The sequence below is a fragment of the Sorex araneus genome, chromosome 1, assembly GCF_027595985.1.
Source record: "Sorex araneus isolate mSorAra2 chromosome 1, mSorAra2.pri, whole genome shotgun sequence".
In the NCBI taxonomy this organism is placed as follows: Eukaryota; Metazoa; Chordata; class Mammalia; order Eulipotyphla; family Soricidae; genus Sorex; species Sorex araneus.
This window is the reverse complement of record NC_073302.1, coordinates 360,888,893-360,907,323: the sequence shown is the minus strand read 5'-3', so window position 1 is coordinate 360,907,323 and position 18,431 is coordinate 360,888,893. Positions and strand designations below refer to the sequence as shown.

General features: G+C 47.7%; 1 protein-coding gene across 1 annotated transcript in view; it reads left to right on the top strand.

Annotated features, from left to right (window-relative positions):
- Positions 1 to 18,431, top strand: part of MINDY4 (MINDY lysine 48 deubiquitinase 4) — a 93,773-nt gene that overhangs the window by 2,326 nt on the left and 73,016 nt on the right. The window contains exons 2-4 of the mRNA XM_012932360.2: positions 6,895 to 7,014; positions 11,815 to 12,050; positions 17,801 to 18,047. Coding sequence (XP_012787814.2) covers positions 6,895 to 7,014; positions 11,815 to 12,050; positions 17,801 to 18,047 — 603 coding nt within the window. The remainder of the gene's footprint in view (positions 1 to 6,894; positions 7,015 to 11,814; positions 12,051 to 17,800; positions 18,048 to 18,431) is intronic.

Sequence of the window (18,431 nt, the reverse complement as noted above, 5' to 3'; positions counted from 1 at the left end):
CCCTCTGCTCCTGACTCCTCCTCACAGTTCTCGGCCCCACTGTGGCCTCCCCTCACTGCTACCCCCGCCCCGCCATTATAACCACCCCTGGCCCTCTTGTTCTTCTTGCCCTCCACAATACTCCCCTCATTTTTATTATTTAAACAGGGGGCTGGAGCGATAGCACAGCGGGTAGGGCATTTGCCTTGCACGTGGCCGACCTGGATTCGATCCCCAGCATCCCATATGGTCCCCTGAGCACCACCAGGAGTAATTCCTGAGTGCAGAGCCAGGAGTAACCCCTGAGCATCGCCAGGTGTGACCCAAAAATAAAATAAATAAATAAATAAAAATTTGCCCATTTTCATTGAGGTGCCATGATTTATATTCCTTAATGATCCCTTCATGCATATTTTGTCCTGATGCCAGAGTACCCTCTTCCGCCAGTATCCCACGGACCCTCCCCGCAATAAGGGAAGCTCAGTTCTCTAGTTCTGTTGTCTTTGGCCTTTTCTTCCTTCTTTCCTCCCTCCCTCCCTCCCTCCCTCCCTCCCTCCTTCCTTCCTTCCTTCCTTCCTTCCTTCCTTCCTTCCTTCCTTCCTTCCTTCCTTCCTTCCTTCCTTCCTTCCTCTCTTTCTCTCTTTCATCTTTTCTTTCTTTCTTTCTTTCTTTCTTTCTTTCTTTCTTTCTTTCTTTCTTTCTTTCTTTCTTTCTTTCTTTCTTTCTTTCTTTCTGTCTGTCTTTCTTTTTGTGTTTCACTTTCTCTTTCTCTTTCTTTCTTTCTTTCTTTCTTTCTTTCTTTCTTTCTTTCTTTCTTTCTTTCTTTCTTTCTTTCTCTTTCTTTCTTTCTTTCTTTCTTTCTTTCTTTCTTTCTTTCTTTCTTTCTTTCTTTCTTTCTTTTTTTCTTCCTTGGGTATAACCATAATGTTTTGTTTTTACCAAAAAAAATTATTTCTGTTTAATTTCCAAGTGATACCTCCCTTCCATTTCTGATTGTGATTAATTTCCAATTTCAAAACATCATGGTCTTAGAGGATAGTTGATATGATTTTTGTCTTCTTGATTTTATGGTGCTATGTTTTGTGATCTAGTATATGGCCTATTTTTTATAATGTCCCATATACTCAATTTCTTGGAGCTGGAGGGCCTTATATATGCCTCTTTCATCTCTTTTTTCGAAGTCAGTGTTTCCTTATTGAGGTTCTGCCGGGCTGATCCATCTAGCAGTGACAGCGAGTGTTGAAGCCTGCTGCTGCTATGTCAGTATCTTCCTTTGTGCATATTTACAGTTGTTTTAAACTGCTTTAAAACATTTTGGTGGACCATCATTAGGTGCATATGTGTTTAGGAGTGTGAGTTCTTGATATATGGATTCCTTGATCACTAAGAAATGATCATTCATGTTTCTGAAAGCTTTTTAAAATTTGAAGTCTGTTGTCTGACAGAAGTATGTCCACCCTGACCTTTTTAACAGAACTGATTGCCTGTAAAACTGTTTTTCAGCTTTTTGACTTTGAGCCTGTGTTTGCTCTGAGTATTCAGATGTATCTCTTGTAGGCCGCAGAGAGTTGGGTTCAATTTTCTGATCCATTCTGCTACTCTGTGTCTCTTACTTAGTGATTTCAGGTCATTGATGTTGAGATTGTTTATGTATTATTTATTCATTTATTTAAAGATTTTTTTATTGAATCACTGTGAGATAGACCCTTATGAGGCTGTCCATGATTAGGTTTTAGTCATACAGTGTTTGGACACCCATCTCTCCACCAGTGTACATTTCCCAGCACCAGTGTTCCCAGGTTCCCTCCATCACCCCCCATCCCACCCCAATCCCCAACCTGTCTCTATGGCAGGTGCTTTCCTCTCTGTCTGTCTCTGTCTACCATGTATATCTCTTTAACACTCAGTTATTGTCCAGCATGATCTGTTCCAACTATTATTGTCCCTTCTTTATCTTACCTACCCTCTGCCCCGCACACACTTATGGTAGATTCCAACCATTGGCCAGTCCTCTTAGCCCGTTTTCCCTGTCCTTGGATATTAGTCTTCTACTATATATATTTATTTTTTATATACCACAAATGAATGCAGTCATTCTGTGTCTATCCCTCTCCTTCTGACTCATTTCACTCAACATATTTTCCATGTCCATCCATTCATAGGCAAATATCATGGCTTCATTTTTCCTGACAGCTGCGTAGTATTCTGAGTAGATGTGCCATAGTTTTCTTTCTCCATTCATCTGTTCTGGCACCATTGAGATTGTTTAGATAAAGAAAATAATTCCCATCATTTTGTAGAACTTGTGTATTTATGAAGTTGTTTTTTTTTTTTTGTCTCTTAAATGAGTTCCTTCAATGCTTCTTGCAAAACTAGTTTTGAGGCTATGAAGTTCCAAAGATGATGTTGTTTGTCCTGGAAGCTTTGTTTCATTCCCTCAAATCTGAATGACAGTTTAGCTCAATGGAGTATTCTTGGTGAGGTGTTCATTTCATTAAGTTCTTTTTAAAAACTATACCCCACCCATCTCTTCCACCCCTCTAGTCATTTAATAGGTCGACTGTGAATCTTAGGGAGTACTTTTGTATGTCATTTCCTTCTTTGGTCTTGCTGCTTTCAGTATTCTGTCTCTGTCTTTTGCCATTCTGATCACAATGTGTCTTGGAATCTGGGTGCACTCTTTACCTCCGGGAAATTCTATCTGCAGTATCTTAGGTTGGTGGTTCCCCACCAGATTTTCCTTCCTGTTGCTAGGGATTTTGGTGATTCTCATATTGTTCCTATTGAACTCATACCATAGTTCTCTGATGTGAGATTTACTTGTTTTCAGACTCTTTATATTTTCTGTTGTTTCAGCATCTCAGCTTGAGCTCACCTTTTCTTTTTCTCTGCTGTTACTCTGCTAAGACCTTTCCTAAAGTCTCCATGGAATTTTAAATTTCACCTACCAGTTCTGTCACTTCTAGGGTTTTTTTTTTTTTTTTGATTTTTTCTTTTTTTGGAGGGAGTATACCTGGTGATGCTCAGGGCTTATTTATTCCTGGTTCTGCACTCAGGGATCACTTCTGGTGGGGCTTGAAGGACCATATGGAATGCTGGGGATCGAACTCAGGTTGGCCAAGTGCAAGGAAAGCACCCAACCTGCTGTGTCATCGCTCCAGCCCAGTTTGTCACTTTTGATTATAGTTTTCTCATTTTGCTTTCCTAATTGCTGGTGCTTCACTATATATAGATCTGTGACTGGCACTGTCATCCTGTTGCTCATTGATTTGCTCAAGCGGGCACCAGTAATGTCTCCATTGTGAGACTTGCTATTGTTTTTGGCATATCGAATATACCACGGGTAGCTTGCCAGGCTCCGCCATGTGGACAAGATACTCTTTGTAGCTTGCCGGGCTCTCCGAGAGGGGCAGAGGAATCAAACCCAGGTGGGCTGCGTGCAAGGCAAATGCCCTACCACTGTGCTACCACATATATTATATATTAAAGCACATTAAACATGCTCATCATGGTCGCTCAGGTCATGAACTGAGAGTTTGTAGAGTTGGTTGGTATTGGTGGAGACTTCTGAGCTATTAGCTTCACTCACTGAGCTTGGTGGGCTTCTGTGTGGCTTCCCCATTGTGTCTACTGTGTTCTGAGAGCGAGTCTTCAGCCTTGCAAGGGCTCTCTCTGATGGGTCAGGCTGGATGTTGCTCCTTTCCTTCCATGCCTGTATTCTCTCAGCAACTTTTTTGCTGTTCATGGTTTGTAATTTTGAGACCCAATATGGATTATGAGGCTACTTCCAATGCCATCTTGACTCCGTCCCACTTTACCATGTAAGGCTCCATGATTTCTTTCCACCACCGCTGCTCTTGTGAGGGCTTTCCTGAGACAGATGGACGGAGCTAGGAATATGTTAGCACGCCAAACTACCCGAGTCTCTGAGTTCACTGCAAGAGGTTATGTGTGTGCAGCACAGTGTATAGAGTTGTGTGGCACTGGAGCAGCTGCAGAGAAAAGAGGGGCTGCTAGAGCCATGTGGGAGGCGAGTGAAACGGAATCTGCTTCCACTTCTGCAAAAGCCCTGGGGGTAGCACTGGGGGGTTCACCTCACAGGAAGAATGGAGCAAGTAGCGGTGTGAGGCTGGATTTGCATCTGCAGTGATGGCCAAGTTGGGCATGGAGACTGCTGCAACCCTGGGGGCAGGGAAACTCCTCCCACTTAGCAGGTCTCTCTTCAGTGTATGCCATGCCTTGCATGCAAAGCTGAATGAGGCAATGGGTGGCTTCACCCTAAATTCACTGCCATGTACCCCTGGGCTGCCTCAGAGATGCCTCCCCACCTGGCCACTCTCCTGCTCAAATCCTGGATGACCATTCTCACCTACTCTCAAACAGCAACTTCCTCCCCTGATTTCCTGGAGAAACTAATAACAACCCGCTGTCTCTGGTCAGCACACTCACTACTCTTCCTGGGACTGAACATTTCACCGCCCCCCTTTGTTCCTTTGAACACATTTCCGGGCCCAGCCAGCGCTCCTGTGGGTGCCTTGCCATGCTTTGGGCCACGGTGGCCACGGCTCTTATTTTCCTTTATTGCACACACATCCCACATCCTGCCTCCTCTCCTCATCAGCGTGTGTGTGTGTGTGTGTGTGTGTGTGTGTGTGTGTGTGTGTGTGTGTAGCTCCCTCTCTCCCCTAAGCCCCTCTGGCTGTCCGTCTGTTTTCTTCTTTTTATGGCAGGACCCCATGAGAGATTCGTGTGTGCTCTGATTCTAATTCTCATCCCTGTTTTCTCAAATCTACTGTATTTGGGCTTCTGACCTCCCTAATCCACGGAAGTGGTTCTGGTCAAGGCCTCTGATTTCAGCCCTGATGCTTCTTGATCTAATAAAGAACTGAAGAACTGGCGTTGTCCTGGTTGATTGTCCTTCCTCCTACAAACTTCCTCTGCTTGACTTCTGGAAATCAGCTTCTTCTGATTTTCCCCCGCTACCTTTCCATCATTCTTCCCCAGTTCTTTGCTGCCTCCCTCTCTCCTTTCTCTGAGCTGTACATGAGGGGGGAGCTTAACCCCCGTTTGACCCTTTTCACTGCTTCGTGCCCCTTTCATTTTCCCGGTGCTTCCACCAGTCTTGTGCATTTCAGTACCACTAATTGTCTGTCTTGAGCCAAGACTTACCTAGCCATTATATATTTCCACGAGTAAACGCCTCAACATAACACAGCCCCAACTTAATTCCCGACTCCCTCTTCCTCCTATAATTTCCCTCACCCCATCAAGTAGCAGCACCATTCGTCTGAATGTTTGGCAAAAAACTGGAACCCCCGAGCACCTCAGGATTGCCCGAGTGGCCCCTAACAGTGCTGAGCCCTTGCAGTGCCATTTTGCTTGGCTGGAGTTGACCTAGTTGATGGAGCTTCACGGGCAGTAGTCCCAGGGTCCCCGGACAGTGCTTGCAGCACTCTCCAGTGCCCCCAAACCCTTGGAAATCATCCCTGGCTTTATTTCCCATAGTGTCCCATCATCACTTTCCTCTGCAGCTCCTGCATCTACAACAGTGTGGCACACTGTTGGTGCACAATTAATGATGACTGTCTTCTGCTACTCCGGCGATGTCCAAGTGCCAGAGTGAAACACAGTCCTGGGGATCTGGTTAAACGTACAAGGTGCAGGACCAGACATGGCTGCCACTGGCTCAATCCCTGGCACCGCAAATGGTCCCTGAGCAACAGCAGGAGGATTCCTGGGTGCAGAACTGGAGTTTGCCCTGAGTCCCACCAGGTGTTGGCCCAACACCCTCCAAAAGCAACAAACTTAACCCCAGAAGACTTGCTGATCTGAACGGCGACAAACACAGGCCATCATCTGGCACAGTGTCCTTCATCACAGCAGTTTCCACATCACTGGCCGATTTGAAGGCCCGGTTAAGCTCAGACCGCACGCGGGGGCCGGACCCAGCAACCCGTCCTCAGCTGCGCCGCTCATGCCTTTCTCTCCCCGCCACTGACACCCGTGTCTTTCTGTTGCGCTTCCCTCAGACCTTTTATTTTCTTTGGTTCCAGGTTGTGCCCATACCTCTTGCTTTCATAAATTCTTCTTTCCTAAACTCATGGTGGCTGTAGGTTTTGTCTTATTTCCCGAGCCATTTTGAAGAGTTTGAGGGCCTGGGATTCATTAAGCGCCAGGCCAGGCTGTTTGTGAGGCATGTCCTCATCCTCTGGCCGTGCGGTGGTCGGCAGGGTCCAGTGAGGTGGGCCGGCCACAGCTGCTGTGATGGTTGTTCAGAGGGAGAAGCCAGGCCCTTGCGGGGGGGGGGGGACAGGCTGCCCCCTTCCCTGGGACTGTGACCTGGGCCTGCGGCAGCTCAGGGCTGGATGAGAGAAAGCAGCTTTGCCGGGAGTGGGCGGACGTTTGCCCGGTGCCTCCTGACCCCCCAAGTCTGGGGCAGTGAGGTCTGCATCCATGTGACTCTGCCGTGACCTTGGGCAAATCCAGTCTGGCTCCCCATCTGAGGAAAGAGGGAAGTGAGTTTTGGCCTCGAGTTAATGCTTTTCCTTTTGTTTATTTTTAAAGTTTCATATTCCATGGCTTCAAATCTAGGGCCATACACAAGCCTTCTGAAATAGCTGGGGGTCAATCAGTTACCTGAATTCCACATTCTTTATCTATTAAACATACCGGCAGCTGCGGCCTCGTTCGGCCCTTGGGTCACTGTATGATTCAGGATAATAATCGTGAAGATGATGTCAAGTGGAAAAGGTCATACAAAAATAAGTTGTCAATTCAGTCCCCCACCCACCCCCCTTTATGGTTTACAATATCCTCCTGAGGAAGGCAGGATAAATCTCCTGTTTTTCCTCTGCGCCAGAGCACAGGAGGTTTTGATCTTCACCAGTAAATAACGATTCAGATTTCTCCCTCCAGGGCTTAAAGAAGACGTGCTGGACCATGGACCAGGAGCGCCCGCGCTCCGACCTCAGCATAAACAGCAGAAACGACCTCCGCAAGGTGTTGCATCTTGAGTTCCTCTACAAAGAGAACAAGGTGGGGGCTTGTCGGGTGGGCGTGGCCTTCTAGAACAGAACCTGGCGAGCCCTGCGGGGCCTGTGCGGCCCGGCCCGGCAGAGACTGCGGGGGGGGCAGGTGGCTGGCCAGGCCCGCGGTCAGCGGGGAGCGGACCCGGCAGCGCCCGCAAGTCCCGGGAGTGAGTCTGCTTCCCGGCCTCGAGGGGGGCCGCCGCCCCACGGGCGCAGCGCGCCTGCGCCCGGCTCCCAGGCCGCGTCTGCTAGCACTTAGTCCCTGGGCTCCCCCCCTCCGGGGGGGGGCGGCTATTTTTAGGCAGCCTGTACTTAGGAATATAGTATTGGGTTATACTAGAATTTTCCATTCCCCCCGCCCGCGTCAGACTTTCCTCCTTCAGTTCTGAGTAATGCGGTCTGCAGTCCCCCGTGGCACGCGGTCCCCCAGCTCCCCCCGCGCCTTCTGGGGTGCCGGCCAGGCGCATCACAGAGCCACCGTGTCTCTAGTTGGTTCCCATCTGCCGCGACCCCCACCCCGCCCCAGCAATCTTGCACCTCCGAGGAGGGTGCGGCTCGGGCCGGCACTAGTGGCCGCATGGGCCAGCGCGACCGGATGGCGCGGTGACTGCCCGCCCGGATTTGGGGGTGCTCCAGGGGCTCGGGGAATGAAGATGCGGCTCTGGCAAGGAGACAGTCTCTTCCTTTCATCCCCGGGGGGATTCCCCCGCAGAGGCGGCCACTGGGGAGGGCTCAGTGTTGGCCAGAAGGGACCCAGCCACCACAGCATACCTGTTTGTCACTGTCACAAACCTCCATAAAAAAATAAAAAAAAAAGCAGCCGTCTTCTGCCCAAGACTAATATGCCAAAGTGAGGGTGCACCGTGTGAAGCAGAGAAAAGGGGCCCTGACTTTTTGAACTTCTCGGATGAGCCCTTAGGATGGATGTCCAGCAACTTTTTTTTTCTTTTTTTGGGGGGGGGGTCACACCTGGCGATGCACAGGGGTTACTCCTGGCTCTGCACTCAGGAATTACCCCTGGTGGTGCTCAGGGGACCATATGGGATGCTGGGATTCGAACCCAGGTTGGCCGCGTGCAAGGCAAACACCCTACCCGTCCAGCAACTTTTAAACCACTGCTGGGGCGGAGCCCCCAGCCCCGGGGCACCCACGCATCCCTCTGCTCATCTGTCTCGTCAGTTCCAGAGGGGTGGACCAGGGCTCCTGATCGTAGGCCAGTGGTGGGATAAAGTGGTCAGGTTGGTGGGTTTTTTTCTCTTTGGGTTTTGGGCCACGCCCTGGGGTGCTCAGGTCTTACACCTGGCTCTGGGCTCAGGGATCACTCCTGACGTGCTTGGGGGGAGAGTATGCGGTGCCAGGATGGAGCCTGAGTGAGCTGTGTGCGAGGCCCCTGCCGGGCCCTGTGCTCTCTCTGACCCCCTGGCCAGTCTTGTGTGAAGTGCGATTCTTTCCTCAGATGGTAACCTCACAGATTGGGTTACGGGGGTAGGATGCTCCCAGCCTTCTAAGGACTTGTACGAGTCAAGCTACCTCAGGAACAGTGTGACAACTCCCCTCATGCCCGTCATAGCCCAGCTGTAGGCCCACCCTCTCGGTAACGGATGGCAGTCCACGCAAACCCATACCTCAGGCAGCTAACAGTGGTCTTCAGGACATGGAGCTGCCAGAATGCCCGTGCCTCCCCTGTGAGGAGAACAGGCTCCCGACAGCAGGGAAGTCCTCGTGGAGGCTGAGTGGAGGCCTCAGAGAGGTGCACTCTGTCCTCTGACCCTGTTTCAGACCCCTGAGGCTCCTGCAGCCTGCTCAGCTGCCGTCCTGTAGGCAGACCCGTGGCCCTGCCTGTAAGCAAGGGTCTTCCATGTGCTGCATGATAAGGCAGGAGAGTGGATGACATTGAAGAAGGATTTTTCTTTTTTTTTTTTTTTTGGTCACACCTGGTGATGCACAAGGGTTATTCCTGGTTCTGCACTCAGGAATTACTCCTGGCAGTGCTCAGGGCACTATATGGGATGCTGGGAATCGAACCCGGGTTGGCTGCATGCAAGGCAAACGCCCTACCCGCTATACTATAACTCCAGCTCTGAAGAAGGATTTTCTGTAGAGAGTGAGAAAACTAATCAGAAAACTCAGCAAAAATCTCAGCCCAAAAGAGCCCAGTGGACTGAGGGCATGCAGGAGGCCCAGGTCTGCCCCCGGATCCTAGGCCACATGCCCCCAGCACAGTAACCGCACCCCCGGGAGGTCAGGTTACCATTCTGGTATGGTGAGATTTTTATGTAAATGCATCTTTGCTTAATTTTCCAGAAGCAAATGCCAATAATCCCTAAAGGCTTTCTTCTTCTTTTTTTTTTAATTATTATTTTGGTGTGTGTGTGGGGTGATACACCTCACATGTACTCAGGGCTTAGTCCTGGCTCTGTGCTCAGGGATCACTCCTGGCAGGCTCAGGGCACCATATGGGGTGCCAGGATCAAACCTGAGTTGGCCGCATTCAAGGCAAACACCCTACCCACTGTACTATCACTCTGGCTCCTTATTTATTTATCTATTTACCATAGTAGTTGGTCTCCTCCAACTAACTGTTATCTTTAACTACTTAAAGAATTTTTCTTTGATCTTGAAAAGTGCCTTGATTATTTGATTTATGTAATAGTTGTCAGCCATTCTGTAATGAATTGGAGCTTATGTTTTACAGAGAAATATACTTGATTTTCTAAATACTGTATGGTGGTTTGGCATTCACTCAGCACGAGGCTTGCATGATTCCAGGAAAGCCTTGCAATTGAATGGTATTTCCAGTAACTTTCTTTCCCTGTTAAGTACATAATAGATAAAATGCCTGTCTAAAATTGAGGTTTTTTAAAAAAGAATATGTAATAGGCCAGATCATAGTTGACAACAGTCCTGGTCTGCCATGAGCATAGTGCCCTTAAAAGACACAGGTAGACTTGGGTAGGCAGGTAGCTCAGGGCTCCCTCCACCTCTCTAAAAGGAAAAATCATGGGGGCTGGAGAGATAGCACAGCGGGTAGGTGTTTGCCTTGCACGCGGCCAACCCGGGTTCTAATCCCAGCATCCCATATGGTCCCCTGAGCACCGCCAGGGGTAATTCCTGAGTGAAGAGCCAGGAGTAACCCCTGTGCATCGCCAGGTGTGACCCAAAAACCAAAACAAGTAAATAAATAAATAAATAAAAGGAAAAATCAGGAAGCCAAAAGGAAATTTATCTTTTTGATACTCTCTTTCTCTTTTGTTTCACTTAAGACTTAGACAAAAATGTTTTTATTTATTTTTTTGGGGGGGGATAGTCCATATTAAAAAATCAAAGCCATAAAGCCATTCCATGAATTTACTGGCTGATAAATCTGTGGAATTTGTTCCTAACTCCTTTGGTTGTGGGTCTTGGTTCCAGAGTTCTGCTTCATAGATTAGGGAAATAGCGGGTTGACGGACTGGAGGTGCCAGGGTACCCACTTTGTCACTCTCTTTGTGTCATTCTTTGTCACTGATTGCAAAACTCCTGGTGCTCCCATGTCTGCAGGATTCTGGCAGGGGGTGCTAGGGACAGAGGGGCATCGGGACAGTTTTGTGGTCTTGTCCCTGGGGCCAGTCTGCAGGCTATATCAGGTAAATCTCTCTATCCAGTACAATTATTCAGAGGAATATTTAGAAATAAATTAAGGTTCTAATTTTCAGTTATGGTTAAATAAGACTCAATGGGCCTGGGAATCACACTGTCATCCCGTTGCTCATCACTTTGCTCGAGCAGGAACCAGTAACATCTCCATTGTGAGACTTGTTGTTACTGTTTTTGGCATACCGAATATGCCTCGGATAGCATGCAAGGCTCTACAGTGTGGGTGAGATATTCTCGGTAGCTTTCCAGGCTCTCCGAGAGGGGCGGAGGAACCAAACCCGGGTCGGCCACGTGCAAGGCAAACATCCTACCCGCTGTGCTATTGCTCCAGCCCTGGAATATGCAGTAAAAAAAAAAATTCTCCAAGGTAATTTTTGATATAGCAGGAAAGGGAAATGTTATTTATTTCCTCTGCCTTTTTAGTTTTTTGTTTTTGTTTTTATTTTTTTTTTAGGATTGGGGCAAACTGAGTGAATTTTGACTCCCTCTTTGTACCTCATGCAGTAACGCACTACAGTGTTGTTCATTTGATCCCTAGTGACTGAAGTAAAATGTGGAGGATACGACCTAAGATAATATTCAGGTTCTAAATGTTTGTCAGCTTGTAGAATGAGCAATCCCTGAAGGCTAAACTTTTTTAAAAATGAAATAGACATATAGTGTTATTCCTTGGAATCCAAAACAGGAAGAAACTTGCGTGGTTTTCTTGTCATCCCACATCCTATTATAGCTGTTCATGGAGTTTCCTGACACATGAATTAGATGCTTGTGCTTTCAAGGTAGAGAGTTTGTCTTCCTCTTTTCTGGGACACTTCCTAGCTCAGGCACCTGATACATCATAGACAGTGAGCATTTGCTGGAAAAGTACAGGAATGAGGGGCTGGTGAGATAGTACAGGGGGTCGGGTGCTTGCCTGGTATGCACCTGACCCAGGTTTGACCCCCAGCAGCTCATATGGTTCCCCAAGCACCATGAAGAGTGATTCCTGAGTGCAAAGTGAGGAGCGAGTCCTGAGCACCGCCAAGTGTGGCCCAGAAACCAAAGGAGATGGGGTATGAATGAGTGAGATGTTGATAAACTTACATCAGCAAGCTAGAGTGGCCATTTCCCCATCCTGTCCCTGATGCTGTATATGTAGTTAATAATTTCCCCCCCTCTCTTTTATTGACAGGCAAAGGAAAATCCTCTAAAAACAAACCTTGAACTCATTACCAGATATTTTTTGGATCACTGTGGAAATACTACCAACAACTTCACTCAAGAAACACCAATCCCCGCACTCTCAATGCCAAAGAAAAGTACCAAATTACCACTGAGATGCTCAGAGACCACACTGGTGAACATATATGACTTAGCAGATGAAGATGCAGGCTGGAGAAGCTCGCTGTCAGAAACCAGCAAAGTCAGGTATCTCTGCCCTTCCTTCTGCTGTGGCAAGGGGCTCTGAACATAGTGACTGTATTAGTCCAGAGACCCAGAAACAATAGTACATGTGTGTGTATATGTGTGTTTTCATAAATGTATGTTATCTGAATACATGTGTAAGATTTAGGAGCTAGTAGGTTTGAAATCTGTAGGGCACACTGTAAGCTAGGAGGGTTTCTGTGACTTCTGTACAACAATCAGCAGAATTAGTTCTTTTCTGGGAAATCGAGATTGATTTTTTTTGTGGTGGGGTTGGGGCTTCACATCTGGTAGTGCTAGGGGCTTACTCCTGGTTCTGTGCTTGGGGATCACTCCTGCAAGGGGTCGGAGCACTATAGGAGGTGCCAGAGATGGAACTCAGGTTGGCTGTGTGTAGGGCAAGTGCCCTGCCCACTGTACTATCGATCTGGCCCCATCTTAGTTTGCTTTGATGCATCAACTAGTTGAGTGAATTTTAACCTTATTATCAAGGATATGGGTGTCATCAACTGGTGGTAAATGTTAAGTGCATCCTAAAATCCTCAAGGCACTAGCTAGTCAGACCAAATGGCCAAAGGATGGACACCACAGTCTAGTCAAATCAGTTTATAAAAATTAGCCCTAAGGCTAATGTAAAAAATTATATTATTTTATTAATCAGTTTATATTATAAATATAAAATTTATATTATTCTATAAATCAGTTTTTTAAAATTAGCCTAATTGAGGGGGCTGGAGCAATAGCACAGTGGGTAGTACGTTTGCCTTGCACACGGCCGACCAGGGTTCGATTCCCAGCATCCCATATGGTCCCCTGAGTATGGCCAAGGGTAATTCCTGAGTGCAGAACCAGGAGTAACCCCTGTGCATCGCCTGGTGTGACCAAAAAAAGCAAAAAAAAATTAGCCTAATTTTAAGGCCGGTATCTTAAGGCAACATGAATTGTTATCTTCCTATTCTGCATGTTAGATGTTCAGAACTGTCTCTCTGGATGCTGGTTTCTTTCTTCTAGTGGCTTTAATGAGAGAATCTATTTTCTTTCCTCTCTGGTCTTCTAGAGGCTGAGTCCAGCCCTTGCGTCTTAGCCACCTTTCCAGCTTCTGCACTTGTGACAACCATGTCTGCTGTGTCTAACATCTCCAGCTGATGATGGTGCTCCTGTCTTCTTCTAATGAGGACCCAGTGATTCCACTGGACCCCACTCCAATTGTCTAGGATCATCTCTCAAGGGTTCTTCTTTAATAATATCTCCAGAGTCCCTTTATCCATGCGAGGCACCACATCCCTACTTTCCAGGGCTCAGGGCGAGGAATCCTTTGGAAGGACCAGGATTCAGCTGCCAGCTTTGTCAAGATCCCTGTCATGGACTCCTCCCTCCTCCCTCCCTCCCTCCCTTCCTTACCCTTTTTAAAATTTTTTTTATTGAATCACCGTGAGATAGTTAAAAGCTTTCATATTTGGGTTACAATCACACAATGATCAAACACCCATCCCTCCACCAGTGCACATTCCTCACCACCAATATCCGGGGTATACCCACCCTTTCCCACCCTCCCCCTGCCTCCATGGCAGACAATATTCCTCATACTCTCTCTCTACTTTTGGGGATTATGACTTGCAACACAGACACCGAGAGGTCATCATGTTTAGTCTGTTATCTACTTTCAGCACACATCCCCCTTTCTATATCTTTTCTTTCTTTCTTTCTTTCTTTCTTTCTTTCTTTCTTTCTTTCTTTCTTTCTTTCTTTCTTTCTTTCTTTCTTTCTTTCTTTCTTTCTTTCTTTCTTTCTTTCTTTCTTTCTTTCTCTCTCTTTCTCTCTCTCTCTTTCTCTCTCTCTCTTTCTCTCTCTCTTTCTTTCTTTCTTTCTTTCTTTCTTTCTTTCTTTCTTTCTTTCTTTCTTTCTTTCTTTCTTTCTTTCTTTCTTTCTTTCTTTCTTTCTTTCTTTCTTTCTTTCTTTCTTTCTTTCTTCCTTTCTTCCTTTCCTCTCTCTCTCATCACACCCTGTAATGCTTAGGGATTACTCATGGCTTTGCACTCAGGGATCACCCTTCCAGGCTCAGGGTTCCAGGGATCGAAGTCAGGTCAGCCATGTGCAAGGCAAGCATCCTCCCTAATGTGCTATTGCTCTGGTACTAGTTTTCTGCTGGAGGACTGGAGAAGAGAACAGGTGTGACAGAGGATACGTAGGATTTAGAATGTCTGTTTCAAACATGTGGTCACTAAGGCTCAGGGGCTTGTTTTGTTTGTATTTAAAAAAATAAAGAAGCTGGTGAGTGCATGGGGTTTAAGGCACTTGTCTTGCTTGCAGCTGACCCTAGCTGCTGTATATGCCCCCTGAGTACCTCCAGGAGTGACCCCTGAGCACAGAGCTTGGAAAAAGCCCTGAGTACCTTCTAGAGTGGCCCCAAACCAAAGCCAAAAATCAATTATATATTTCAAAAGCAACAATCCTAGGCAAGAGTACAGTATTTAGGGTGCATGCCTAACAGTTGCCCACCAGGGTTGGTTTCCGACACCGCATGGTCCCCTGAGCATCTCTGGGTGCAGTTCTGCATGCCCTCAGAGTCCTAGCAGTAAATTATCCTTGCACCCTTGCATCAGTCTGATGGTCTGATTGGCCAGGAATCACTAATCTCCTGGCTGATGTCTCTCCCTTCCAAAAAAATCCAAAAATCAAAAAGGGCATTCTATGGACATTTTTTAGGGCATTCACCCTAAAATGTGGTGAAACACTATAGCAGAGAAAACTTGTAAAATAAGATCTTTTGGAATGCAAGAAGAAAATTGTGATTTTTTTTAATTAAATCACCGTGAGAAAAGTTACAAAACTTTCAGGATTAATTCTCAGTCATACAATGATCAAACACCCACCCCTTCACCAGTGCACATGTTCCACCACCAAGAGCCCCAGGATACCCCCCCTTTCCACTCCCCACCCTGCCTGTATAGCAGATGATTTCCACTTTACTCTCTCTTTACTTTGATTACATTCAATTTTCGACTGAAAACCCACTATTATTATTTGGAATTCCCCCCCAACGATCAGACCTGCCGAAAAGGCATCATTAGATCATTTGCTTTCTATTGCTGATAACGAAGAGCATATGATGTTGCACAGCCACAAAAGTGGCCATGCTGTTTTGGAATTCTGATATTTTATTTTATTATTTTTTTTTGCTTTTTGGGTCACACCCGGCGATACACAGGGGTTACTCCTGGCTCTGCATTCAGGAATTACTCCTGGCGATGCTCAGGGGACCATATGGGATGCTGGGATTCGAACCTGGGTCGGCTGCGTGCAAGGCAAACGCCCTACCCGCTGTGCTATCGTTCCAGCCCCAAATTCTGATATTTTAGTAATTAAGTCCAGAGGTATTTTTGCCAGCAGCTGCTGTGTTCTGAGATTGGTTTGTGTGCCTCTGGGATCATGGCTGTTAGGAGCCGAATAATAATAATAATAATAATAATAGTTCGTGGGCAGCCACTCGGCGTTCCGTTTGGGTGGGAAGCAGGGCTGGTTCTGCTTCCCCCCACCCCCATTGTGAGATTTCCTGTGTGCCCCATCACTGCAAGCTCCTACTTCTCTGTCCAATTGGCTCTGAGAGGTGGTGGTCGCCATGCTGCTGCAAAGGAGAAAAGGCCGAGGGACAAAACCCCTTCCCTTCCTGGGGCTGCAAGGGGCTGTAGCTTAGTTCACAGTCCAGGAGTATATCTGCCAGCAGCCACTGTGTTCTGAGATTGGTTTGTGTGCCTCTGGGACCATCGCACTCAGGGGCGAAGGAGCCATTCCTGAGAGGTTTTTTTGTATATCAGGAAAGAACGCGAGGCTGTGTATGTGGCCACACGGTTTGGAGAAAGAGTCCTGGTCCCCACATACCGGAGCCATGTTAGTAGAAGCTCAGTGTCGCCGGGACTCCATCTGGTGCAGGCGGGGAGACAGCACCTGCTCCATCTAGGAAACCCCAGTGTTGTCGGCCCGGTCTGGGGTCTGGAGCATTCTCTGGCTTGCAGTGCCCGCCGGCCATGATTCTTCTGAAAATTGTGATTATTGATTGAAAGTTTTTTATTTGGAAGACAGTTACAAGAAATTGCAAGAATTGGGTATTAAGCTAGCAAAAGATGGGAGCCATTCAGCACAAATTAGTGTGCTTCAGGTCATACCTTCTTTTTTGTTTTGATTTGTTTTTTGGGGCACCACACCTGGTGATGCTCAGGACTTACTCCTGGCTTTTCAGAGATTGAACCCAGGTCGGCCACATGCAAGGCACATCTCCTACCTGCTGCACTATCGCTCCAGCCCCCTGGTTGTACCTTCTTTCCCTGGCACGTTCCCAGGATCTCTTTCTGGCTCTGAGCACCCCTAGCAAGTTTCTTCTCAAATCTTCCATCCTTGACCCAAGATGTGTAAGTTTTCTGTAAAACAAGTCTGGCCATGTTGCTCCGTGCTATAAGATTTTCACAGACTCCCCGGGATATTCAGAATAAAGTTGGACCTTCTTAGGACAACGTGCAAGGCCCTCCCGTGCTCCCTGGGCCAGCCCTGCTTTGGTGGGCCTCTATGCCCTGCCAACCTGATAGTTCTCTCCGACTCGGGTGCCAGAGTGTCACTGGAAACTTCTAGATTGCCCCAGGCTGGTTCCAGACCCATCCTCTGTTTGTCATGTCCTAGTGATAGCCCACCAGCCCCCTTTCTCGTGGGTAGGCTTCAACGCTCTGAGTAGGCTTGGCACTGAGTAGGCTTCAACGCTCCATTATGCCAGAGGCCAGTGGTAAGAAGTATCTGTTGGGGCTGGAGCCATAGCACAGTGGGTAGGGCGTTTGCCTTGCATGCGGCTGACGGGGTTTGATTCCTGCATCCCATATGGTCTTCTGAGTAGGAATAGTCCCTGAATGCAGAGCGAGGAGTAGCCCCCAACCATCACTGGGTGTGACCCCCCAAAAAAAAGAGGTATCCTTCATGTCAGAGTGCTCCAGGTAAGAGCCCCTCTTTCCCTAGCTCCCTGGGATCGTGTTCTGTCTCATTCTCATTCCTGTCCTGTCTCTCTGCCCTTCCATCCTCTGTGCGGCACACACACACACACACACACACACACACACACATACACACACTCACACACTCACACACTTACACACACGGTCACACACACTCACACACTCACATATACACTCACACACAAACACTCACACACACTCACATGCACACTCACACACTCACACACTTACACACATGCTCACACACTCACACACACTCACATACACACTCACACGGTCACACACACACTCACACACGCACTCACACTTTCACTTTTTTCCTCATCCACTGTCAAGCAACCAAGAAAAGGAACTGTGGGCCTGTGCCTAGCTTAATCCCGGCAATCCAGGAGCACCCGGCTTGCCTCAGGTCTTCAGCCAACCCTGTCACCGTGCAGGAAGGCGGCCTTCATCTTTAGTGACTGTGTTGAGGGTCCAGGGGCCTTTCCTCAGTCATGCTGTTCGGATGGAGAGATCCCGTCCTGGGTCACCAGCACTGATTTGATTTCTTCATTCCTGGTCTTATTTTATAGGTCAGACTTGCCCTGCTCTGAACATTTTTTGATTTTCTGGTCTTCATCTTAAATAATGTAAAGCTCTTCCAGCAACTGAACCCGTGCACTAGATGGATTTGTGAACACTATGAAGTTTTGTGCTGTCCTTAGTAATTCCGTTTGGAGAATCTCTTTAACTAAAATTGTCCCTTTTTTTTTTTTTAAGACATGACAATCATGATGGGGATGTACTTGGTAATTTTGTATCATCCAAAAGGCCCCCCCACAAAAATAAGCCTGTCCAGATTGTCCCTGGTGAGACCAGCCCCTTGGCCCCGGTGTGGGAGAAGACAGACAAGCTCCTGCCGTCCGAACCTTCCTTGGACACCAAGAAGATGACGGAGAAGATCAGGCCCAGGACTGGCCTGATTGTTCGAGGCATGATGTCCAGGCCCACTGCCAGCTGCCCACAGGTGGGGGTGCTGCTGTGACTGTGACTGTGAGGACTGGGGGCTACTAGAGTTTATTTGGGGGCATCCCAGGAGACAGCCCCAGGGGGGACCTTTGTGTGGCGGGACAAGAAGCTCTTACCTCTGTGTCCCTCTGTCCTCATCAGCTCCCTGTGGGAATGTGGGCAGGCCACCTCTCCTTCCAGGCCTCAGTTTACCCATCTCTCCAGTGTCCTGGAGGCTGTAGTTCCATGTTCGTTTGTCTAGGGAGATTACGTCTACCCAGCTTTATCGTTGCCACTCAGGAGGGGGCACCCACCCAAATGTAAGAATGTTTTCTTCGTTAAACAACAGTCGTTTCCCCACTAGTGATGCCCCCTTGTGTTTTCCCAAAACCAACTGCCACTT